This window comes from Echeneis naucrates, chromosome 13 (genome assembly GCF_900963305.1).
Source record: "Echeneis naucrates chromosome 13, fEcheNa1.1, whole genome shotgun sequence".
NCBI classification, from domain to species: domain Eukaryota; kingdom Metazoa; phylum Chordata; class Actinopteri; order Carangiformes; family Echeneidae; genus Echeneis; species Echeneis naucrates.
The window spans coordinates 9,448,629-9,467,751 of record NC_042523.1 but is presented as its reverse complement, the minus strand read 5'-3'; the positions used below and the strand labels follow the sequence as shown (position 1 = coordinate 9,467,751).

The window sequence follows — 19,123 nt, the reverse complement described above, 5'->3', positions numbered from 1 at the left end:
AAACAGTACCAATTTAAATGTTCCCACAGACTTATGGCCTAACAGGATATGTATGAAAAATAAATATACTGTGTTCTTTAGGTGTGTACTTTCCAATCCCATTATGCCCCACTCGGAAGAAAGCGCTCCATGTCCACCCTGAGCTCCAGTCAATGGACGATTGGACCAACTGAGCATCTGAGACCTTCAAGTTTGCAGTTGCATCTGCAGTGCTTGCTGACCAGCCTTTAGTGAATATAGCCGTGTACAAAAACGCAATTAGACATGCCTTCCAAAGTCAATCCTATTACAGAGGGCTCCTGGGGGAGATATTATGCCATCCATAAACCCATGGCCCCTGTCTCAGAGTCACTCCTAATTACATTCCAAATTCAATCAACTGGAAACAAACAGCAGCAGTACGAACTATAAAAAAAAAAAAAAAAAACAACTGGCACAATGGTGACTGTTACTACACTCTGAGGCAAAGGAGGCAAAGATGGGTGACACTTTTCTTCCTGACCACTTGAAATGCTATGCATCCCTTCATGGAATAAGTAGGGGGGAGAGATAAGAGCTGACATTGATTGAAATTCACCTGATGAATGTTTAAAGAGATGAGGAAATGGTGACAGAAGATGTCTGCGAATGGAAAGAGGAAGATGTAAAGAAGGCGTGACAGATGTTTAAGGAACACTAACCTTGAATTAGAACAGCACAAAAGCGAGGGAAAGATATATGGGGAGACAGGACAAGGCAGGATGGAGCTGCAGGCTGCAAAGACGGGGACTGGGGTTCAGACGGAAATGTCAGATGAGTCAGAGGCAGTCTGCGAGGATGCTCCTGTTTAATATGGCTCCGTGGTCTACCGTGAAGGCAGCAAATTTACAATGACACCATCACTGTAATAACAAGCACCTGCAGCCACGTTGTGAAGGAGCTGTCTACCCTGAATGAGCGGGTAGTGACATTGATTAACCCTGACCGCCTGTGACACAAGATAACTGATGGGCTTGACAGTGCGGAAGGTGCCACAGTGATATAACTGTAAAAAGCCTTTGCACATCCCTTAAATGCATGGACACGCACTAACCTGTGCTGTTCAGTTACGGCTGCTTATTTACATTTTCTGAGAACAAGTAGAGCGTCTGTCAATCCAAATAGAACATTATGAGCACTGTGATCTCACTCAGGCTTCTGTAAATCATTCAGGGAGAATGTTAAAGGCGACGGCAAATGAATTTTAGCATCCTAGTGAGAGTGCTGAGGCAGAAAAACATGCCTGGTATGTGGAAATATTGGCACAAGCTTAGAAGGACCATGCCGTCCCCAAGCCTTTGTGCTGCTCTGTCTATCAGGCAACATCCTCACTTTCTTCTCCTCAGGACAGGATGACGGCTTCACGACTCGAGCCTGAAGAACATTTGATCAAAGCTTCAGTAAAACATCAGAGTATCTGTGTCATCTGCTAATGAGTTAATGAATGATTATCAGCGAGAAAGTAAACCCGAGAGTGTAAAGATGTGCCATAAATCTTGCAGATGATCCCAGCTGGTTTGTAACACTGTGTTTATTTCAGTCCATGCTGGAGTGTGTGACCGATGGGCCACTGGGCGGTAAGATGAGAAGAATGGAAAGTGTTTTGTGGTCTTTGGTGGAGAAGCTAGGTCTGGAGTCCCGGAGGGGTGGGGGGTCTAAATAAAGTTGCTGCTGATCCCACAGGCCCCCCCCCCCCCTTTTTTGCTCCATCTGTGATGGTGGTAAATAGACAGGGGATCTAAGTGTTTGCTGTGGCAACATGTGAGAGCAGCAAGGTGGCTGAGCGCAGCATGCAGCCTGCCCATCGTGCCGCTCATCCCCACTCTGACATTGAACAAACACATTTACTGCTGTGGAAAAGGGATGAGACCTACTATCCCTCAGCATCACACATACACATACACACACACACACATCCTGTTTTTATTGATTCCTGGGGAAATGAAGAAAATGCAATGGAGGTCTTGTATATTTTTTCAATATTGTTTCTCACTGAGTGCTCAATGCATTTACTCACTGCCTTTCTTCCATGATAGTGAGTCAGTGAGAAAAAGCACGTACACAGATGGGGTTGGGGTGGGGGGGTGAGGAAGGGGGGGGGGGGGGGCAGACTTCAGTTCGGTGCACTGCTCCGGTTAGTCACGACTCCTCTACCCAGCAGATGAGTATGAGCAATAGAAGTATGTGTGTGTGTGTTTGCACCCCCCCCCCCCCACCCCGGCTCCTTCTTTCAGACTTCAGTATGGCACAGACCAGGTTGCCAAGGTAACGCCCTGTGTTGATTGGTTCACCTCTCTGTTAATCACTACCTAGCAACTACCTGTGTACATTGTATATAGACCAGTCCTCTCAGTGTGAGAGCACCTTCAACCTCAGAGGTGTGTGTGTGTGTGTGGGGGGGGGGGGGGGGTGTTTAGTCATTTTTGGCATTCAGTCATGATGACAAATGTTAGGGTGAGGGGGGCAATGCATGCATACAATATAACAGGGTCCTCACATCTACACACACACCACTATGTGAGTGTGTGTGTGCCGAGGTTTGTCCTTTTAAAGATGGCTACAGCAGCACAGAGAAAAGATGTGATCCCCTGAATAGCAGCAAAATTAAAAGTCATTACGACACCAGCAGAGGAGAAACTCTAAAATCAATGGATCAATTCCTCTCAGGAGAGCTGTATTTTCTTCTTAATTTCCAAGACATGGCAGCTGACTTTCACAGATTTAATAGGAAAAAATACTTCAGCGTATGAGCAAATATGTCTATGTTAATGCTGCTACTGTGAAAATCATTATACAGATGTATAATTGATAGTGAATTAACATAACTTAGTCTGGAACATGTTTCCACTGTATTTGCTATTCCCTACATGTGATTTCAGTGAGATAAAGATAATTCATTTATTCTTCCTGATGTAGTTTGATTGATTAGTAGAATTCTCCATAGATACAGAAAGTGGCTATACATTTACTCAAGCACTGCAAGTATTCAATACTCAAATTTACATCTGTCCATCTATCTATCTCTGTATGACTTTTTCTTTCAAGAGCGTTTCCACATCTTTTGTATTTCTGCATTTACTGAAGAATGAGAGTACTTCTTGCACTGATTAGAGCATTTTTTTCCTTTTGAACTGCAAGAGAGTGTTAAGATACAAGGCTGCAAACTGTCAGAATGTGCTTCAATCTCTCCCTCGGTATGTGACATTTAAGAAATCAACACTGATGCACCGGCTTCCTGCTGAAGGAAGTCGACATTCATTTACCTCAGTGAGGAGACCGAGACCAGACAGTCGGAGCAGGAGGCGGACAGTGAGTGTGAGGAGACGGTGAGTGGGTGGCCTGAGAAATGCTGCATCTCTGCACACATGCAGCGCGTTGACACTAACATCTGCTCCATCTGCTCCCACTGTCGTCACAGCACACTCGACAGAGACAGAGACAGAGACAGAGGGAAGGCCGTGCACTGGGGGAAACATGTCTCCTTAGCTGGACTGCCAGTTTAAGACATTCTGCGTGGAAAACAAATATGTGAGTAAAGACTGTCCTCATGCTAATATTTATTTTTTCTTCACAGCCGCTAATGAATTGCAGACTTGTTGCACCTCATTCTGAAAAAACAAACAAGTAAAAATAGAAAAAAAAGAAAAATGAAGAAAGAAATAAAGAAATAAAGCTGTAATAGTCAGCCAAATCAACATGACCCAGACTTTGCCTCTGCAGTTGAAGAAACTGAGCTACATTGGAAAAAAAACAAAATAATAATAATCATAAAAAATGTAGCAAGGCGCTTTAACAAAAACACACTACATGAGTTTAAGTATACAGCACGCATTATAATTTTAAATCCTTATAATCTCAATTTCAAAAATAATTAGTAAGATTTACTCTGGGCAATAATTGTTTTCAGTTTCCACAATGAAGAGATGTGGAGAGGATGGATTAAAACTGAGTTTGGTGGGACAGATGATAAACAGACAAACTGGGAAGATTTTGAGTTGATTCATTTTAAAAGTAAAAAGGACAATTGTGGGTCGACATTTAATCAGAGGTAATAAAACTCAGCCACGGGATATAATGTAAATTAACATAGGAATAATTTCATCTTTACTTTTAGTTGTACATTTTCATTTTAATGTCATTTGTTGAATTTCAGTCAGAGCTTACACGGATTTCATCAACGTATTTGAGGAAAGATACCTCCATCTCGATTTAGATTCCACTAAATCTATTTCTGCTTTTTCTGTCGAATGTTGGATGTGTCCTGTACATGCAGCACTAGACTCTGCCCTTCACTCTGTAACAGCACAGGAACAAGACCGGTCAAATAACACATGACCACAAAGCTCAAGGCTCAAAGCTGATGTTTTCAGCACATTCAGGCCCCAACGTTGAAGACAACCCAAATGTTTTTAATTCTTCAAGTGTGGCCAGAGATTCCATTCGCTTTCTGTTTTCCGTTTTTCTTTTGCAGTTAAACACCAGACACCCCGACATCACACTGTGGAAACGGGCTGTAACAACATCAAACAAGGTGTAGCTGTTCATCCAACTACAATCAGTGTGGAGCTCTGGTCTTAGTGCCTCACTTTTGAATCAAGAAAATTCAGGTCACATTTGTTTGTCTGCTTCAACTCTGGGCTGAACACCAATTTGCCACAATTTGCAGCTGTAAGAGCTGAGGCTTTAAACAGATAATGAAACAGAGGGTGGTTAGATTAAAGCCTAGTTTATTGAGACTGTCTGGAACTAGGTCTTGGATAAAAATGCAGAGCAAAACAAGAGGGAAACTGGATCCTGTGAAATGAGCAGAACTGAAAGGGGTAATTTCACTCTGCTGCTTCGTGTTTGTTTTGCAACTTTGAATTGGGAAGACATACACACACACATATATGTATATACAAAAAAAGTCTGACTTTCTTCTCCCTCACATCCTCTTAAATCCAGATTCAGCCCCTGCATTTCAGTTCTGTGGCTCCTCCGTGGTCGTCTCAACCTTATCATCAAAGGTTGAATGTGCCATTATAATCAGGCTGTTAGCTGGGGTTGATGTGGCGGCTGCTCTCTGCTCTGATAAGCCTGTTGGAGGCCTTTCCTGTGCTTTCTGCTGGTATTGCATTCGTCACAGCTCTCTCACGTCACTTTGGGCCCACACACTAGCAAATGCAGACAGAAAGGATTGAGTCATTCATGCCCCAAACTGCGATGCAGTAAAAAACGCAGACAGGACTATGAGCTCAGAAATGTGCAGGCTGCATTTTATGCTTCTGCAAATGAGACTTCAATATTACCCATCACCTGAAAACATGCTGAGGTTATCAGTCTATGACAACGCGCTTGACAGAGGAGATTACTAATTTGTGAGTTAACATTAAAGCTACATTTTGTAAATGTAAAGAGCTTTGCATGATCGCAAGGCTGTTTGATGCTAGAACTGATTCTTGATTGGCTGTGCAGGTCAGGTCTGCCTTAAATCCACTTAGCAGCTCCCTTGTTTATTTGAACTCCTTGAAAAATGGCATGCCTTGCCTGAAAACTATTTTTATGAGAACACAGCATGTTTACTTAAAAGACTAAATCTGCAACGGAGAGTTATTTTCAATTCTATAAAACCATCACTTATATTTTGATTAACTGCATTTGAAAAGGTAAAAAATGCTAATAGCAAGATGCCTGAGGCCATTTCAAGAGGAATTTTATAAACCTTGCTCTCCATACATCTTATATATCTGTGTTGAATTTCATTTTTTTGACAGTTTTCTTGTTTTTTCGCAAGTTCAATTGAGCTGTAGCAAAAAGGATACACAACTCTTTCATCAGATTTAATTAGAAGGGTCCCTACTGATTTCCTAGACTTTCCCGCTGTAGCTGTTGGGAATTAGTTACAGAAAATTCACAGTTACATATGAATTTATGTTGCCAATGTAAATGGTACCTGTTAGGTTTAAAATAAAATGTTAGCATACACACCAAATTATTTTTTCATAAACATTTTATGACAGGAGAAATAAATACATCCTCATGTTAATATCAGGCCTTAGTCTTCTAACAGAAGTAAACGGATATTCGCCATTTTAATACATTTAAGGCTCAAAAACACAACACAATCTTACAAATGTTACACTATTTCAAACAAGCAGCAATAATCGGAAACAAAAAAGTTTACAATGTTATGAGATCAGAATAAAATAAGTCACTAACCACAAAATACTCCTAGGCCTTAGTGATGTATCCCTCTTTGATTAGGAAATCATAGATTTTACGTGTCTTGTTGACGTCGATCTTGATCAGCGCTCGGGCCTGTGCCAGCCGCAGCCCACCCTGCCGTCTGCATTCGTTCAATAAAGCCTGCTTGTACTCCAGATAGGCTCCTGGCACCAACCGCACCACCTGGCATAACTACAAGAAACAAATGAACAGAAGTTTTGAATAAAAGTTTCCATGAAGCCCTCAAGTTTTGGCGCTTGAAAAGACCAACAAAGTATTTTTTAAGGCCTCAGGATAACTGAAACAAAAAACTGGTTATAGTATCTGATCAATATAGTATCTGAATCATTGAAGAAAACAATTTCAGAACTTTCAATGACCACAACTGGCAAGGTGAGAGGGTTTATTCATGTCAGCTGCTTCCCTTACTTTTGTGCATGTTCAACTAACTGCAGCACCATGAATCCCTTTGCACACACTGTCCTGTGTCCCAGCATGTGAGCCGTTATTACCTATATGTGCAGACTTCATTGCTTCATGGCTGCAAAGGCGGGCCAAATCACACAGTGGGCAAGCTGCACTTAGAAAATTGTGAAATCAAACGTCCGCTCTGACTGTCTTGTTGACTATGACAGCACGTAGTCATGTTGGCTAAGTTAAGTCATGCAGCACGGCTGTAGGCAAGGTCATGCAGTCGAGAAGTACTCACTTCAGTCCAGCATGAAATATGTCTAGAGTCTAATTAAATCTATCCAATTCCATCTTTTGGGACCAAATACCTGCAACAATTACGACATGCATTCACCTTAGACTGTCAGCAAGCTAAAATTCCAGGTTAAAACTGTGAACAGGGTAAACTTTACACCTGCCCAACATCAACATTTTAACCTGTTCTCTGTGAACATACAATCATTCTGATGTTAGCATTTAGCTCATTTACGCTCATCAGCGTACTAACTAGCAGGCTCAAAGAGCTTCGAGCATGTCTGCAGCCTCTCAGTTTTGTTAGATAACTAATAAAGTCCATGCGCCTAGATATTTTTCTGACATAGTCACTTGATGTCCAGCCTTTCTTGACACTAATGCATGTTAGTAAAATGTCTAAAAGTATGTCTCTGCTATTGATAGCTAAGGAATTTTCCTTACAAAACAAACTGCTGTACGTTGCCTGACCCAGATCAGATAAAGTCTACAACCATTATTGGTGTGATTCTTCCTTAAGTGGATACACAAAACAGGAGAGATACATGCTGAGTCTGTATTATTAATCTCTTACTGAAGCTGCATGTGTCACATGAGCCCAGGTGAAATTGGCACAAATGCCTTGGTGAAGCTGTCCTGGACTCTTTGGACAGAGATCAGATGCAGTGAGATGCAGCCTGCAGTATGTTGTGATGGGAGGCTAGCCATGCTGCCTGAAGGTGTGGCCATTCAAACTTCTGTTGTTGCATCAAACTGTTGTTACAATTATTCTGTGGCTTACTTTACCTTTCACCTTTTTCAGCAAAGATAACAAAGAGCTGTACCTCTTTCTCTCGCTCGTTCAGCTTCTCTGTCCCTGGCAGTCCCGTCAGGTTGAGGGGAGGGGCGCTCCGCCTACCTGTTGCTGTGGAGTAGAAATTCAACAGTCACACATACATACAAAAGCAGCTGCCCAGGGTTGGTCTTAACCTCAGACAACATAATAGCAGGCTGACAACAGCCAGTTAATTCCTCTGCTTGGAGGAGACAGGGGAACAAATATTTACGGTGTGCAAATTTTGTAAATATAGCTGTGTGGGAGTGTGCATCCCATTTGTGCTCTGAAGGTTTAGGGAAAAAAAAAAAAACTAAACAAAACAAAAAAAACCTGCAAGGTAAATATATGTCTGTTGGGGCTTATTTTTCATTTCTCATTCATGGAGGAGCGTCTGCAATAATGTGACTTTGCCTGGGGCCACTCTGAGATGCCAGAAAGAAGGGAGGGCAGAGGGGAAGGTGAAGAGAAGCCTCATACCTGACACTGTGATCGTTGTGACAGCTGGAGTGATGCCAGCATCTCTGTAATGAGAAAGATAAATTAGCATTTCTACGTCCTTATTTATAGACAGACACACACACACACAGAATCCCACTTACACATAGCATCTCTGATTTGGTCACTTTTCTTCCTCTCTTATATTGCCTTCCAAAAAAGATGAGTCATTGCATTCTTCTTTTTTCTTATCTTTTTTTTTTTTTTTAAAGGTAGATTTAGAAGAAGTTGGATAACATGCATGGATGGAAAACACAAAAGCTGTGGCACGCTACTGGGCCTAAAAATACTGCAGAGGCTGAAGTGGAAGTGGGATGCACTGTGATATAAATGTCTGCTCTATTAGTCTCAGCACTTGTGGTACTGAGTGTGACGACAGAGGTCAGAGTCTAGGTAGACCCCAACTTCGCCAGCTCGTCCATTAAGCGCTTATTAATGAGCAGTATGTTTGGAGTCGCACATTGCAGCCTGTTTGCTGAGCCACTGCTGGCAGGCTCTGCCGTCCTGGATGTACTGCAGCACGTCACACAACATTGTCCTCTTCCTACGCTCTTCCTCACGCATCCGCTTCACCCGGTCATACACCTTGGCACCTGAGAGGAATTACAGAGGGAAGTTAAGTGAACGATTCAAAAGAACAGGCTCCTATTTTTCATTCATTTTCATTAATTAATTATATTGTTTATAATGTTTTTGAAAAGATAATACTTAAATATCTTGATTTTCCCAACCAACACAAAAAACATGATATTCAATATAACTATCACGCTTCAGAGAGATAATCATCAAATCCTTAGATTTGGATCAGGAAGAGGAACCTGCACATTTTGGCAGTTTGCTTAAAAAAGGCTAAAACACCAGATGACAAAAAAAATCCACCGTTGCCAATTCATTTTCTGATTAATTGCTAAGTTGTATATGTAGTTCAGCTGAGAGCAGTGGCTAATAATGAAAGTGACAGTGAGGATTGGCAATTTTCAGGTGATACAACATACTTTTTAATGAATCAGCAACACTTGCGAGAATTATTCATTGTGTTTTATTAATTCTGTCAGCAATTCCCTGACAATCTTCCAAAAGTAGCTGTTGCAGCCACTCAATAAAATATTCAGTTGTGCTCTCCTTCATGTGCCATGCATATACAAAGTAGCCAAATATTATCATTCCAAAAATTGATGTGAAGACTTGATTACTGTGCTGCTGCGTCAAATAATTATTAAATCATTTTAAATCCAACCCAAAATAAAGAGCTCAGCATAGCTACAGCTAAATTCATTTCCTGCTTAGTCATGCAACTTTTTTTTGTTGAATAGGAGGAGAGAAAAGTTCAAAATAAACTCACTGCAGAAGGACTTGATCCCTGCTTTCCTGTACTCCTGCAGTCTGCGAATCTCTCTCCTTAGTTCAAACTCCACTGGAAGGAAAAACAAATCCATGTTACAACCTTACACTACTAAAACCCATTATGCATACTCGTTTTTATTGAGGAGATTATTAAGAAGACTGATATATTGCGTAGTAGTGCTTGTAGGCAGATTCGAAGAGCTTTAAAACAGGGATTGGTAAGGATTTCCATTTAATCAATAACTTCAATAATCAAATAGTTCATGTGATGATAGCGCCTTTACAAAGGAGGCCATTGTTATTTCCATTGTTCTCAGCGGCAACCAGAAATATTTCATTATTTTCTTAGCATGAGAAATAAGGCTTTTATTTTCCCTATTTGTGCCTCACATGTGCCAGTGGCGCAGATATGTGTTTTAATACTTTAATATGATGTTAATATGCGCTGTTACTATGAATTATTCATGAACTGTTCAGTGAAAGAGAAATAACCTGTGTCTTTACACAGTGTTGATTTTTGGCTACAGATACTTATCAGGGCCATTTCCTTGAACTAAAAGAAACAGTTGAACAGCTTTCCGTTTTCTCTCTATGTCATGTCGGGTGTGTAGTATGTGCGGAGGGGGCAACCACTGATTAAAATGATCAAAGGGAATTTTTGCTGGAAATGCACATCCCTGCTCTAAACAAGGACAGCCTATATGTTTACACCTGTTGCCAGCTGCTTGGTGTAACATTATATTTACTGAGCAGATAGGCAAGGGGTATCTATCTTCTCCTCTAACCCTCTAATGGTTCACTTGGGGTGATAATGTCAGCACATCAGTCACCATATCCTAAAGTAGAACCTGCAGTATGGGAGTTATGAGAGCTGCATGCTGTAAAGGACTCTCTACCCTCATGCTCAAAGCATCAAATGGAGGTATTTATTTTGTAAAATTGCTGTACTGAGAGAATTTATGTCAAGATGCACTGAAGCTGTTCTGGAGGTTAATCTTACTCAGACCCGTCAGGTTGGCTTTTCTTTTAATGTGTCACCAATTTGTAGACACAAACATACTACCTCAGACGAAAGCGCTAGTCTAGTTTTGCTTCCCACAAGAATTAAAAATAACATTAGTCATTTAGTAATGTCAAGACAAGAATTGGAAAAATTAATTCTCTGTGTTTGTGTCAGCTGGACAAAGTTTCATGGCTGGACCATTTAAACCTGCCATGTGTAATCAGTCCAATACTAACGTGTATGACTTTCAATGAATTTGTCATGTTCGGTTGGTCCGACCACTCTGGCAAACCGTCTCATGACATCATACAGCTCCTGCACTTCCTTTGGGTAACATCGTTCCAGCACTGATGGAGTAGGAGAGAGAGGGAAAGACAAAGAGAGTGTGGGCAGCAGATACAAACAAAAATAACAAATATTACAATGAAAATTTGCCTCACACGCAAGAGCAGTGTGTGATAAAGCAAGCCAAGAGAAGAGCAGTAATTTGGTTTATTTTTGTTTACCTGTTTTCACTAGAGAACAGCCATTAACAAGCAGCTCTGAATTACCCACTAGTGTTCATTATCTAGTGTCTATTATCATAGTCATTCTGTAGCTGCTCTGCATTTATGATCTCTTGGCTCTGTAGTTGGTGGAGTATTTCTATCTTGGTGGTTGGTTAATAGCTGATAGTCTTGTTTGTAAGTTTGTTTTGGATATACAGTTTAAATGTATAAATTTGTTATACATATACATATACTTCTAAATATGGAGCTATGGGGGAAATATAAAAATAATAATAAAGCTTGATTTTGAAATTTAAAGCGGTATAATATATATATTATAGATTATATACTTTTCATTCATTCATTCATCTTCAACTGCTTCTCCGTTTCCAGGTCACAAGGGTGCTGGGCAAGGACAGGGACCTGGACAGGTCACCAGTCTATTGCAGGGGGTTATACTTTACACATCAAATTTAATTGAGACTCTTTTGGGAGTTTTAAATTTGTTTTTATTCGCATTTAAAATTTCTCTCACATTATAGCAGGCCATTACCATCGAAACAAAATATATTTGTGTTTTCGTCTCACTTGTATAATCTTGTAATTATATTTTCACATTTCTTTTGTTGTATATTATGTTGTTTTTTTCCTCTTTCAGCTTTTCACTATTTGGAGTCACCATAGCAAGTCACCTCTGTGACTTGGACGACTGAGGTGGCTAAATGAATTTCCGCTGGATGCCCATCCTGTTGCAACCCTCCCCACTGGTTGTGCCTTGTGGCTGAGGTTTGAACCCAGGACCTCTGCATGCAAACCCTGCGCTCTACTACTGAACTACATCCCCAGGCGTTGACGTACCCATAGTAAGTAAAAAATAAATACATTAAATATTAGGTATTAGTTGTATTTTACAGTGTATTGCACTGTTATATTTTGCTCTTATTTTCATTCAAACCGTAAGTGTACTACATTTCATGCAAACCCCTGCAATGGGCTGAGCTGGTGTTGAAAAAGTGCCCTCACATACAAATAAATAAAATAATATAAAATGTGTTGGCCCATGGTCTAAATTCTTTTTTTGCCTTGTATTCCAGAGTCTGGTTGAAAAGCAACTACAAAAATGATCTGATCTAGCAACCCTTCCTGCATCAAAAAGATAATAACCCCTGATACTGGTCACAGAAAAGCTCAGATGAGGTGTATTGACCACCACTTAACTCGCTTTACAAGCATACACACTCTGAAGAGCATTTTGTGTTCGCCTCGAAGCACCACCTGTGTTGCTGCTGAGGAACAGACAAGTGTCAAAGCCAGAGGTAAGTGTGTGTGTGTGAATGTGTGTCTGTCATAGTCCTTCATCAGCTCCCTGCTTGTGAGTATTGATATGCAGTTGCCATCTCAGGCTAAAGCACACAAAGTCAGGCCCTTAACATAACAGCTGGCACACAGAACAGCTTTGTCCCTCTCTTAGGAGACATCAACACTTATTTGTGGCTTCATACTAACGTACCAATACTGACAAATAAAGGCAACAGCAAGAAAATAGTCTTAGATTGTTTCATGTAACAAGCCCATGCAAGACTGCTGCCCTAAAACAACAATGCTGGCCAATCTGCCTCCAGCAGTTACTGAGACATGATACTGTGAACCTCCCGGACTTGGACACTGCCTCCATTATTGCATGTGACACACATAAACACACTCACACACTGTAGAGACACACAATCTTTGACAGTCTCCATGACAACCAGTCTGCAGCTCTACAGCTACTCTGAGTTCCCTTTTGTCTTGAAAGATGGGAGAGATAAGGCAAAGGAGGTGAAGGGGGGGGGCTGGAAACTGGAGGATACATAAATAAAACATGAGGGGAGAACTCTTCAACTCCCAAACCACAGACACTCTCACAGAGCAACATGTGGAAACATTGCAATAGGCTGGGTGGTCGAGCGTCGTTGAAATAAAAGAAGGCTTAATTGGACAAATCCATTCATGAGAGCCCCTCGCTGTCTGTCTGACTTCTAATGCAAAATTACACTACTGAGCTCGCTGTAATCAAACCTGCGATGTGTGGATCAATAAATGAAGCCCTCGTATTCAAGTCTTTAAGTGAGAAACACTCACTGCCTAGGGATCTAATCACATTGAAGCAATTGTGCCATGGCACACTCTGCCGACTATTTACAGGTTTGATTGTAAATATGAGCTCCGTCAGTTGCCACGAGAGGACACTGAGGTTGACTGTGGTTATCACACGGGAGTTGTTTGCCTGCATCCATGGAAACCTACAGAAGCGATTTGGCTTGTAGATATCAGATGCCTCTCTGAGCTGCTATGAATACTGTTGTGCCTGAGGTCATGTGCGTTTTGGTGATAGACTTACTCTGGAATTTCCGAAGGTTGATCAGGCCATGGTCTCTGATAATCCTGAAAGAAATGCAGGTTTAGATTCATTACTATGCAAATTAATATTCTGATTACTGTGACTCTGCAAGATTAAAGCTGGCATTTATTCATATGAAATCATCTTGGCTGTTAGAGTCATTAGGGCCTTTCACCACCCAATACACACACCCAATCGTAAGTTTAGAAGGCACAGCTAGCTAATCTAATGAAATCTAATCCTACTTTCATGAAGGTTATGATGCTCCATTTGTGTTTAAATTGGTTTTGAAAGGTGTTGATTCAACTTTATAATTGTTTTAGATGCTGTGGTTTGCAGTGCTGTTGAATTAAGGGAGGGTTTATTGTAGGACTGTTGCATTAGACAATATTTGTTGTAGCTAAGTCTACCCAACAAAGTCCCAACTGAGTGTCCATATGTCTAACAGAACTGCTAGGTGACACTGGCCACAAACTGGATTTGAAACCTAAATAATTAAAGGCTTAAAAATGGTTATAGACTTCTTGAAAATGAGTCTGTAGTGTCAGGGGTCACAGTCCTGGAAGACCCTCTGAAGAACAGCAAGCTGACATAGGTCAAATAAGGCGCATGGAAAGACAGGGAAACCAGAAACCCCACGTGCCTGTCCAGCCAGACATGCCATTCCACCATGCTTTGGGAGCAGGAACTCATTAAAGTTGAGTTAGTGATGGATTCGTTACAGGATTGACTGTGGATGTCCAAGAATGACAGCCAGCAAGCTGGAGGTGGATAAGCTCTCTTGAGTGCTGAGTGAAGGGTGACAAATTCAAATTCTTTATCTTATAGAAAAAAAACAGTTGTCATTTTCTTCATCAATTGCCTAGTTTATGAATGTAAACTATACTAAACCATAATAGCTATATGATGCTAATTAAAATAATTCTGTTGCTAGTTTATTATGGTGTACATTTAGCTGAAGCTAATGCCATTTTACAGTGCTTTAGGTTATAATGACCTGTTTTAAAGATGTGTTGGTTTAATTGAATGGATATCCAGAGGGTGTGGGTTGTGACTGTCGAATTTCTTTAAGCTTTACTGAGGTGATTTTACTGTCTAAATTTCTCTTTTATCTAGTGATATAAATATTATGGCCACAGTTACAGAAACGCCTGTCAGCTACACATCCCAGCTCAACACCATCACAGACTTCAGACTTGGCTGTGCCCATATAGCTCCCCCTCTCAGCAGTCTCAACAACAAAGCTTTACCACAAGACGAAGTGCACCACAGGAGCTAGCGACTGAGTGCTTGCTATCACGTAAAGGTGGAAAAAGAGCAGAAATCCTCAAATACTAAGCTGAATTAAAAACTGTTTCACATTTCTATGTGAAATGTCAGACAAATAATTGTCTGAATAGTAGACATCACTTCTTATTTAGAAAAACTAATAGTTTTAAGTCTGTTGCCAAATGTATATTAAGCATCCAATTAATTCACCACTGCTGTTGAAAGTATTACAATCAGCCTTAATTCTGTGAAATGAAAATAGATAATATACAAAATGTGCATGCATGCATGCATATCCTATGGGCTTTAAATAATTTTCTCCTGTCTCCTGTGGTGACAATGTTCTCTTAGGCAGTCAAAAACTGGGAAAAATGTCAAACACTTTGGCATGCACAGCAATCACCTGGGGACACTTTTCCCAAAATACTGACGGTTAGAAAATAGATTCATGCAGCTTATAAGTTGCACCTGAATGACTCCCTGTGGCTATTACTGAGAGCCTGTAAACCGGTTTAAACATGCAATTATGGTCATGCTGCTCACTGTAACAATCCCAGTCTCCATGGATTTCTGTCTTTGAAGCACTTTACATGTTATAATATTAAGGAACATTAAGAGTAGAATTTATAAATACATTAGCATAGTTAGAATTCATTAATGTTTAAGAAGATACACTCATGAGTTTGAAATGTTTTTTTTTGTTTGTTTTTTTTTTACTTCCAAATTATAGTTCAAAACAAAATCCCATTTATTCAAGCTGAAAGCATAGCTGAGGGAATTGTTACTATAGAAGTTTATATGCCATCTATTGACATACTTGGGTCATTACATGACGCTGAATAAATACATTTTTAACATTTTGTGTATTATAAAAGGACCTACTTTTTCCTCCGCTGTCTCTCCTTTAATCTTGAGTGATATATATCGACAACGGCAAGTTTGAGTGCTGAAACAGAACATGAACAACACAATTATAGATTTATTGTAAAGTAAGCACTGTAGTTCACATCATTAACTTCTATTTGTAATGAAAATACATTTTTCAAAAGTCTGTACCCACCACGAAGGATGTCTGAGTCATCATCCACAAAGTCAATGTCTTTCAAGTCCCATTCCGCATAGTTGTCAAACTCCTGGTATGGCAGTAAAAGTTATTTTCATAATCTGCTGGTTTGATCTTAGTTCACACACAACTGATAAACGACCTCAGTTATCTGCTTCTATTTGAAAACAGTTTATGAGTGAAGGCATACAATGTGGATGAATCACACTCTAGGAGACAACAACAAGGGCATGAATAACTGTTTCAATAACGTTTTAAAATGAGCCATCTAGTGGCTGTTTCCATCATTTACTTATTCATCTTGACAGGCTGTGTCAGCACCCATTATTAAATCTGGGACACCTCACCTCCATGAAGTCTGCTCTGGCAGGCATGTATCCGGCCATGTCTCGTGACAGCACAGAGTCAAATGTGGGCCGAGGGGGATCATCAGTGGCTGCAACATCGGGGAACATTATGACTGTACAACATATTTTCTTAGGCAACACGTTCTACCTACATCGTTCTTCAAATATTCAGTTTTCTGAGACAAACAAGCAGTTGTAAATGTCAAAAATTTGTTTCTGCATCTGCCTTGTTTTTCTAAACTGCTCTGGGAATATGAGAGAGCAATGCCCATCAAACACTCAGACGCTGCGACAGATGGAGACCTGAAGGCAGCTTAGAGCTGAGACAAGCTCTTGACTCATCAATTGCTTCTGCCCAACTGAGGACATAGTGACTTTCAGACATAAAGTGATAGGAGTTTATTTTGTGAAAATCTGAATACTATTTAAGAATAGTATAATAGATAAGGTTCTTTGTTGAGACATAGCTACACATAAGTTAGCCAGCTAATACTAAATGATGTCTGTTACCAAAACTCTATGGAGATGCAAAGCTCAGATGTTCTATTAGTTACATAACATTTGTAAAGAAAAAAGGAAACAAAAGGAAAGGAAATGCACATCACAAGTACTGACGTTTGAAAGGAATAGCACCCTCTGCAAAGCGAGAGTCCTTTGTTTTCCGCAGGCTGAGCAAGGTGGAAGAGAAGAGCGGGTTATTGATGAAATTCTTCATGTAGTGACTCTCACATTCCTCTTTGGTTTTTGTGCGCATCTGATATGCCACATCCTGCCTGAGAAAGAGGAATGGCAAAAATAGATGTTAGTGCGCTACAAATGATAAAAGGGAGGTTTGCTGAAAATCATGAATAAGAAGAATTATTTATGAATCCAACAGGATGGAACTGCTGTAAACACATCAAAGAGTCCTGTACATTGCCACCATATTTTAACCATAACATACACAATAATAACAAGATCAAATCAAATATTAATATTTGATAGTTTGTAATATAAACATGACATTGACATAAATATAGCAATAAAAGCAATAAAGCAATATAGCAATAAAAAGTTGCTTTAGACAAACCCAAAACACAACACACATAAAGAGGTATAAACATCCCTAAAAGGTGCTGTTACAAAAGATATATATGCAACAAAAGACACTTATGATTTGTTGCAAATTCTTTCTGCAGAATGAGAAGTCCAGATAGTCAGAGTAATAACTATGTTCAGCTACTAACAGGGAGAGTTACAGCAGATGGCCTGGCACCCACAGAGCATTGCTCTCAACAACATGTCGTCTGTGATCAAATGAAGAGACAGAAGATATGTGACACTTCTCCAAGATGCTCGGAACAACCTACCTACCAAGAACATTTACTCTGCACAAATGTACCTATGAAAACTACAGACAAGGAGCAGTCACAGCAAATTGATTTTATTTCGTTTTCCTGATTATTGCACAGTGTTAAGTGGTTCATAAAATTTATTTGACTTTTTATGCACAAACTCTGCAGTATTGGGGGAAAAAAGTGTGCCAGAACCAACAGGACAGAAAAGGGATTCTTGACAAAAGACTGACTAAATAAATTATTTATAGTGTAATAGGAACATGAACTTCCCTGGTACTCTCACAGGAAAAAGAAATGAACGGACTAACCAGTTTCCAAACCCACAGTCCATGACAGCCTCCAACAAAGCCATCTCTTCCTGTGCTGTCCATCCAGGCTCCAGTACAGGGAAGTCTGATGTCTATATGAGGAGGTGAAAACAACAAGTACAGTGTGTTAGTGGGTAAGAGCTTATGGACATGCAGGCAGTTTTTGTCTGATTTAATTTCACTAACCATGATTTCATATTTGTGATCACTCTGATGCTTCTTGTATTCAAATCCTCTGGTGAAACACTGAAATAAAAACGCTTGTTTTATTTTTGCCCAGCGGGAATAAATCTTTTGATAGTAATTGTGCATTTGCCACCTACTAACCTGGAGACAGAGTAAAAAAGGTGAGGGTCCACATTCTGCACACTTGATGTAAGGCTCAGTAAGATAAGATGAACATCCTCTGCATGGTGGTTTATCGAAGGGATCATCTGAAATAGAGACTTTTAACTCCATTGCATTTGTTTTTAGGATTCATTCACCATTAACCTTAGACATATACACTCATTTATGAACAACTTTATTGGATTATTATTATTGTTCCAAAATGAATCACCAAAAATACAATGAATGTAATGTAATGTAAAATGTAATTTATAGATTCAAGTTGTTCTTGATTATTTGTTAAGGAGAATTACTTTTCACCCTAACCCTAACCCTTTTTTTAGACCTGCAGATCGATACAAGATTTAACCCAAATGTTAACAACAAGCTAGCTAGCTGAAGTAATTAAGCGTTTATTATCTCAAGTTGAGCTGTTATATCAGACTTTCACTCTCCCTGAAAATTATTCAGACTTATATCAGACAATTATAGAACAACCACATCTTTGAATACAATTACATAGTTTCTTTTGAAAGGAGGCAGTCTGTGTTGTGCTGCTAACATGCTAACGTTAACGTTATTAAAGCTAGCTTAGGCAGCTCGCGTAGCTGCAGGCAGACGGAGAAACAGCGGGGCTGTTAGAAGCTGCAAGCAGCTGCGTTTATCCGTGTGACACCGTAAATACTCACTTCCAAAAGATGCCAGTCGGTCCATATGACGAGGTTTGCACCAAGCTACAGCTAGAGTGGATGATGTGATTCAATCGACTTTACAAAGCTCACAAGTAAGCCTGAAGAGGGAGGCAAAACTAGTCGATCACCGAACCCTCGAAATGAATCGCTCTAAATTCACGTTATTTGTTCATTATATTTGGGTTTATTTTTATTTATTTTTTTACACGCTAGTGCACGGAGTAGCAATAGTCGCTAAAATAAATAATAATTAGTATTTAAAAATTCCTCGTATTCTTACGCAAAAATTAATTGTATGCGGATAATTTCGAGTTACTTGTAGGATTTCC

At 39.9% G+C, this 19,123-nt stretch overlaps 1 protein-coding gene across 4 annotated transcripts; it reads right to left on the bottom strand.

Moving 5' to 3' along the window:
- Nucleotides 1-3,590: 3,590 nt before the first annotated feature.
- On the bottom strand, nt 3,591-18,875 carry tada2a (transcriptional adaptor 2A). Of its 4 annotated transcripts, XM_029518276.1 has the most exons (16): nt 18,792-18,875; nt 18,103-18,209; nt 17,962-18,021; nt 17,776-17,867; nt 16,746-16,903; nt 16,131-16,219; nt 15,781-15,853; nt 15,603-15,666; nt 13,452-13,495; nt 10,820-10,930; nt 9,579-9,650; nt 8,697-8,829; nt 8,219-8,262; nt 7,749-7,828; nt 6,217-6,414; nt 3,591-5,171 (listed from the first exon to the last, which is right to left on the bottom strand). In XM_029518276.1, the coding sequence occupies exons 1-15, from the start codon at nt 18,814-18,816 to the stop codon at nt 6,229-6,231; spliced, it is 1,338 nt and encodes a 445-aa protein (XP_029374136.1). In that variant the 5' UTR covers nt 18,817-18,875; the 3' UTR covers nt 3,591-5,171; nt 6,217-6,228. The 4 variants fall into 4 exon arrangements, with proteins under 4 accessions (XP_029374136.1, XP_029374138.1, XP_029374137.1 ...); XM_029518277.1 differs by lacking the exon at nt 3,591-5,171 and having other exon boundaries at nt 5,493-6,414; nt 7,749-7,822; XM_029518275.1 differs by lacking the exon at nt 3,591-5,171 and having other exon boundaries at nt 5,495-6,414.
- Between the last annotated feature and the right edge of the window lie 248 nt (nt 18,876-19,123).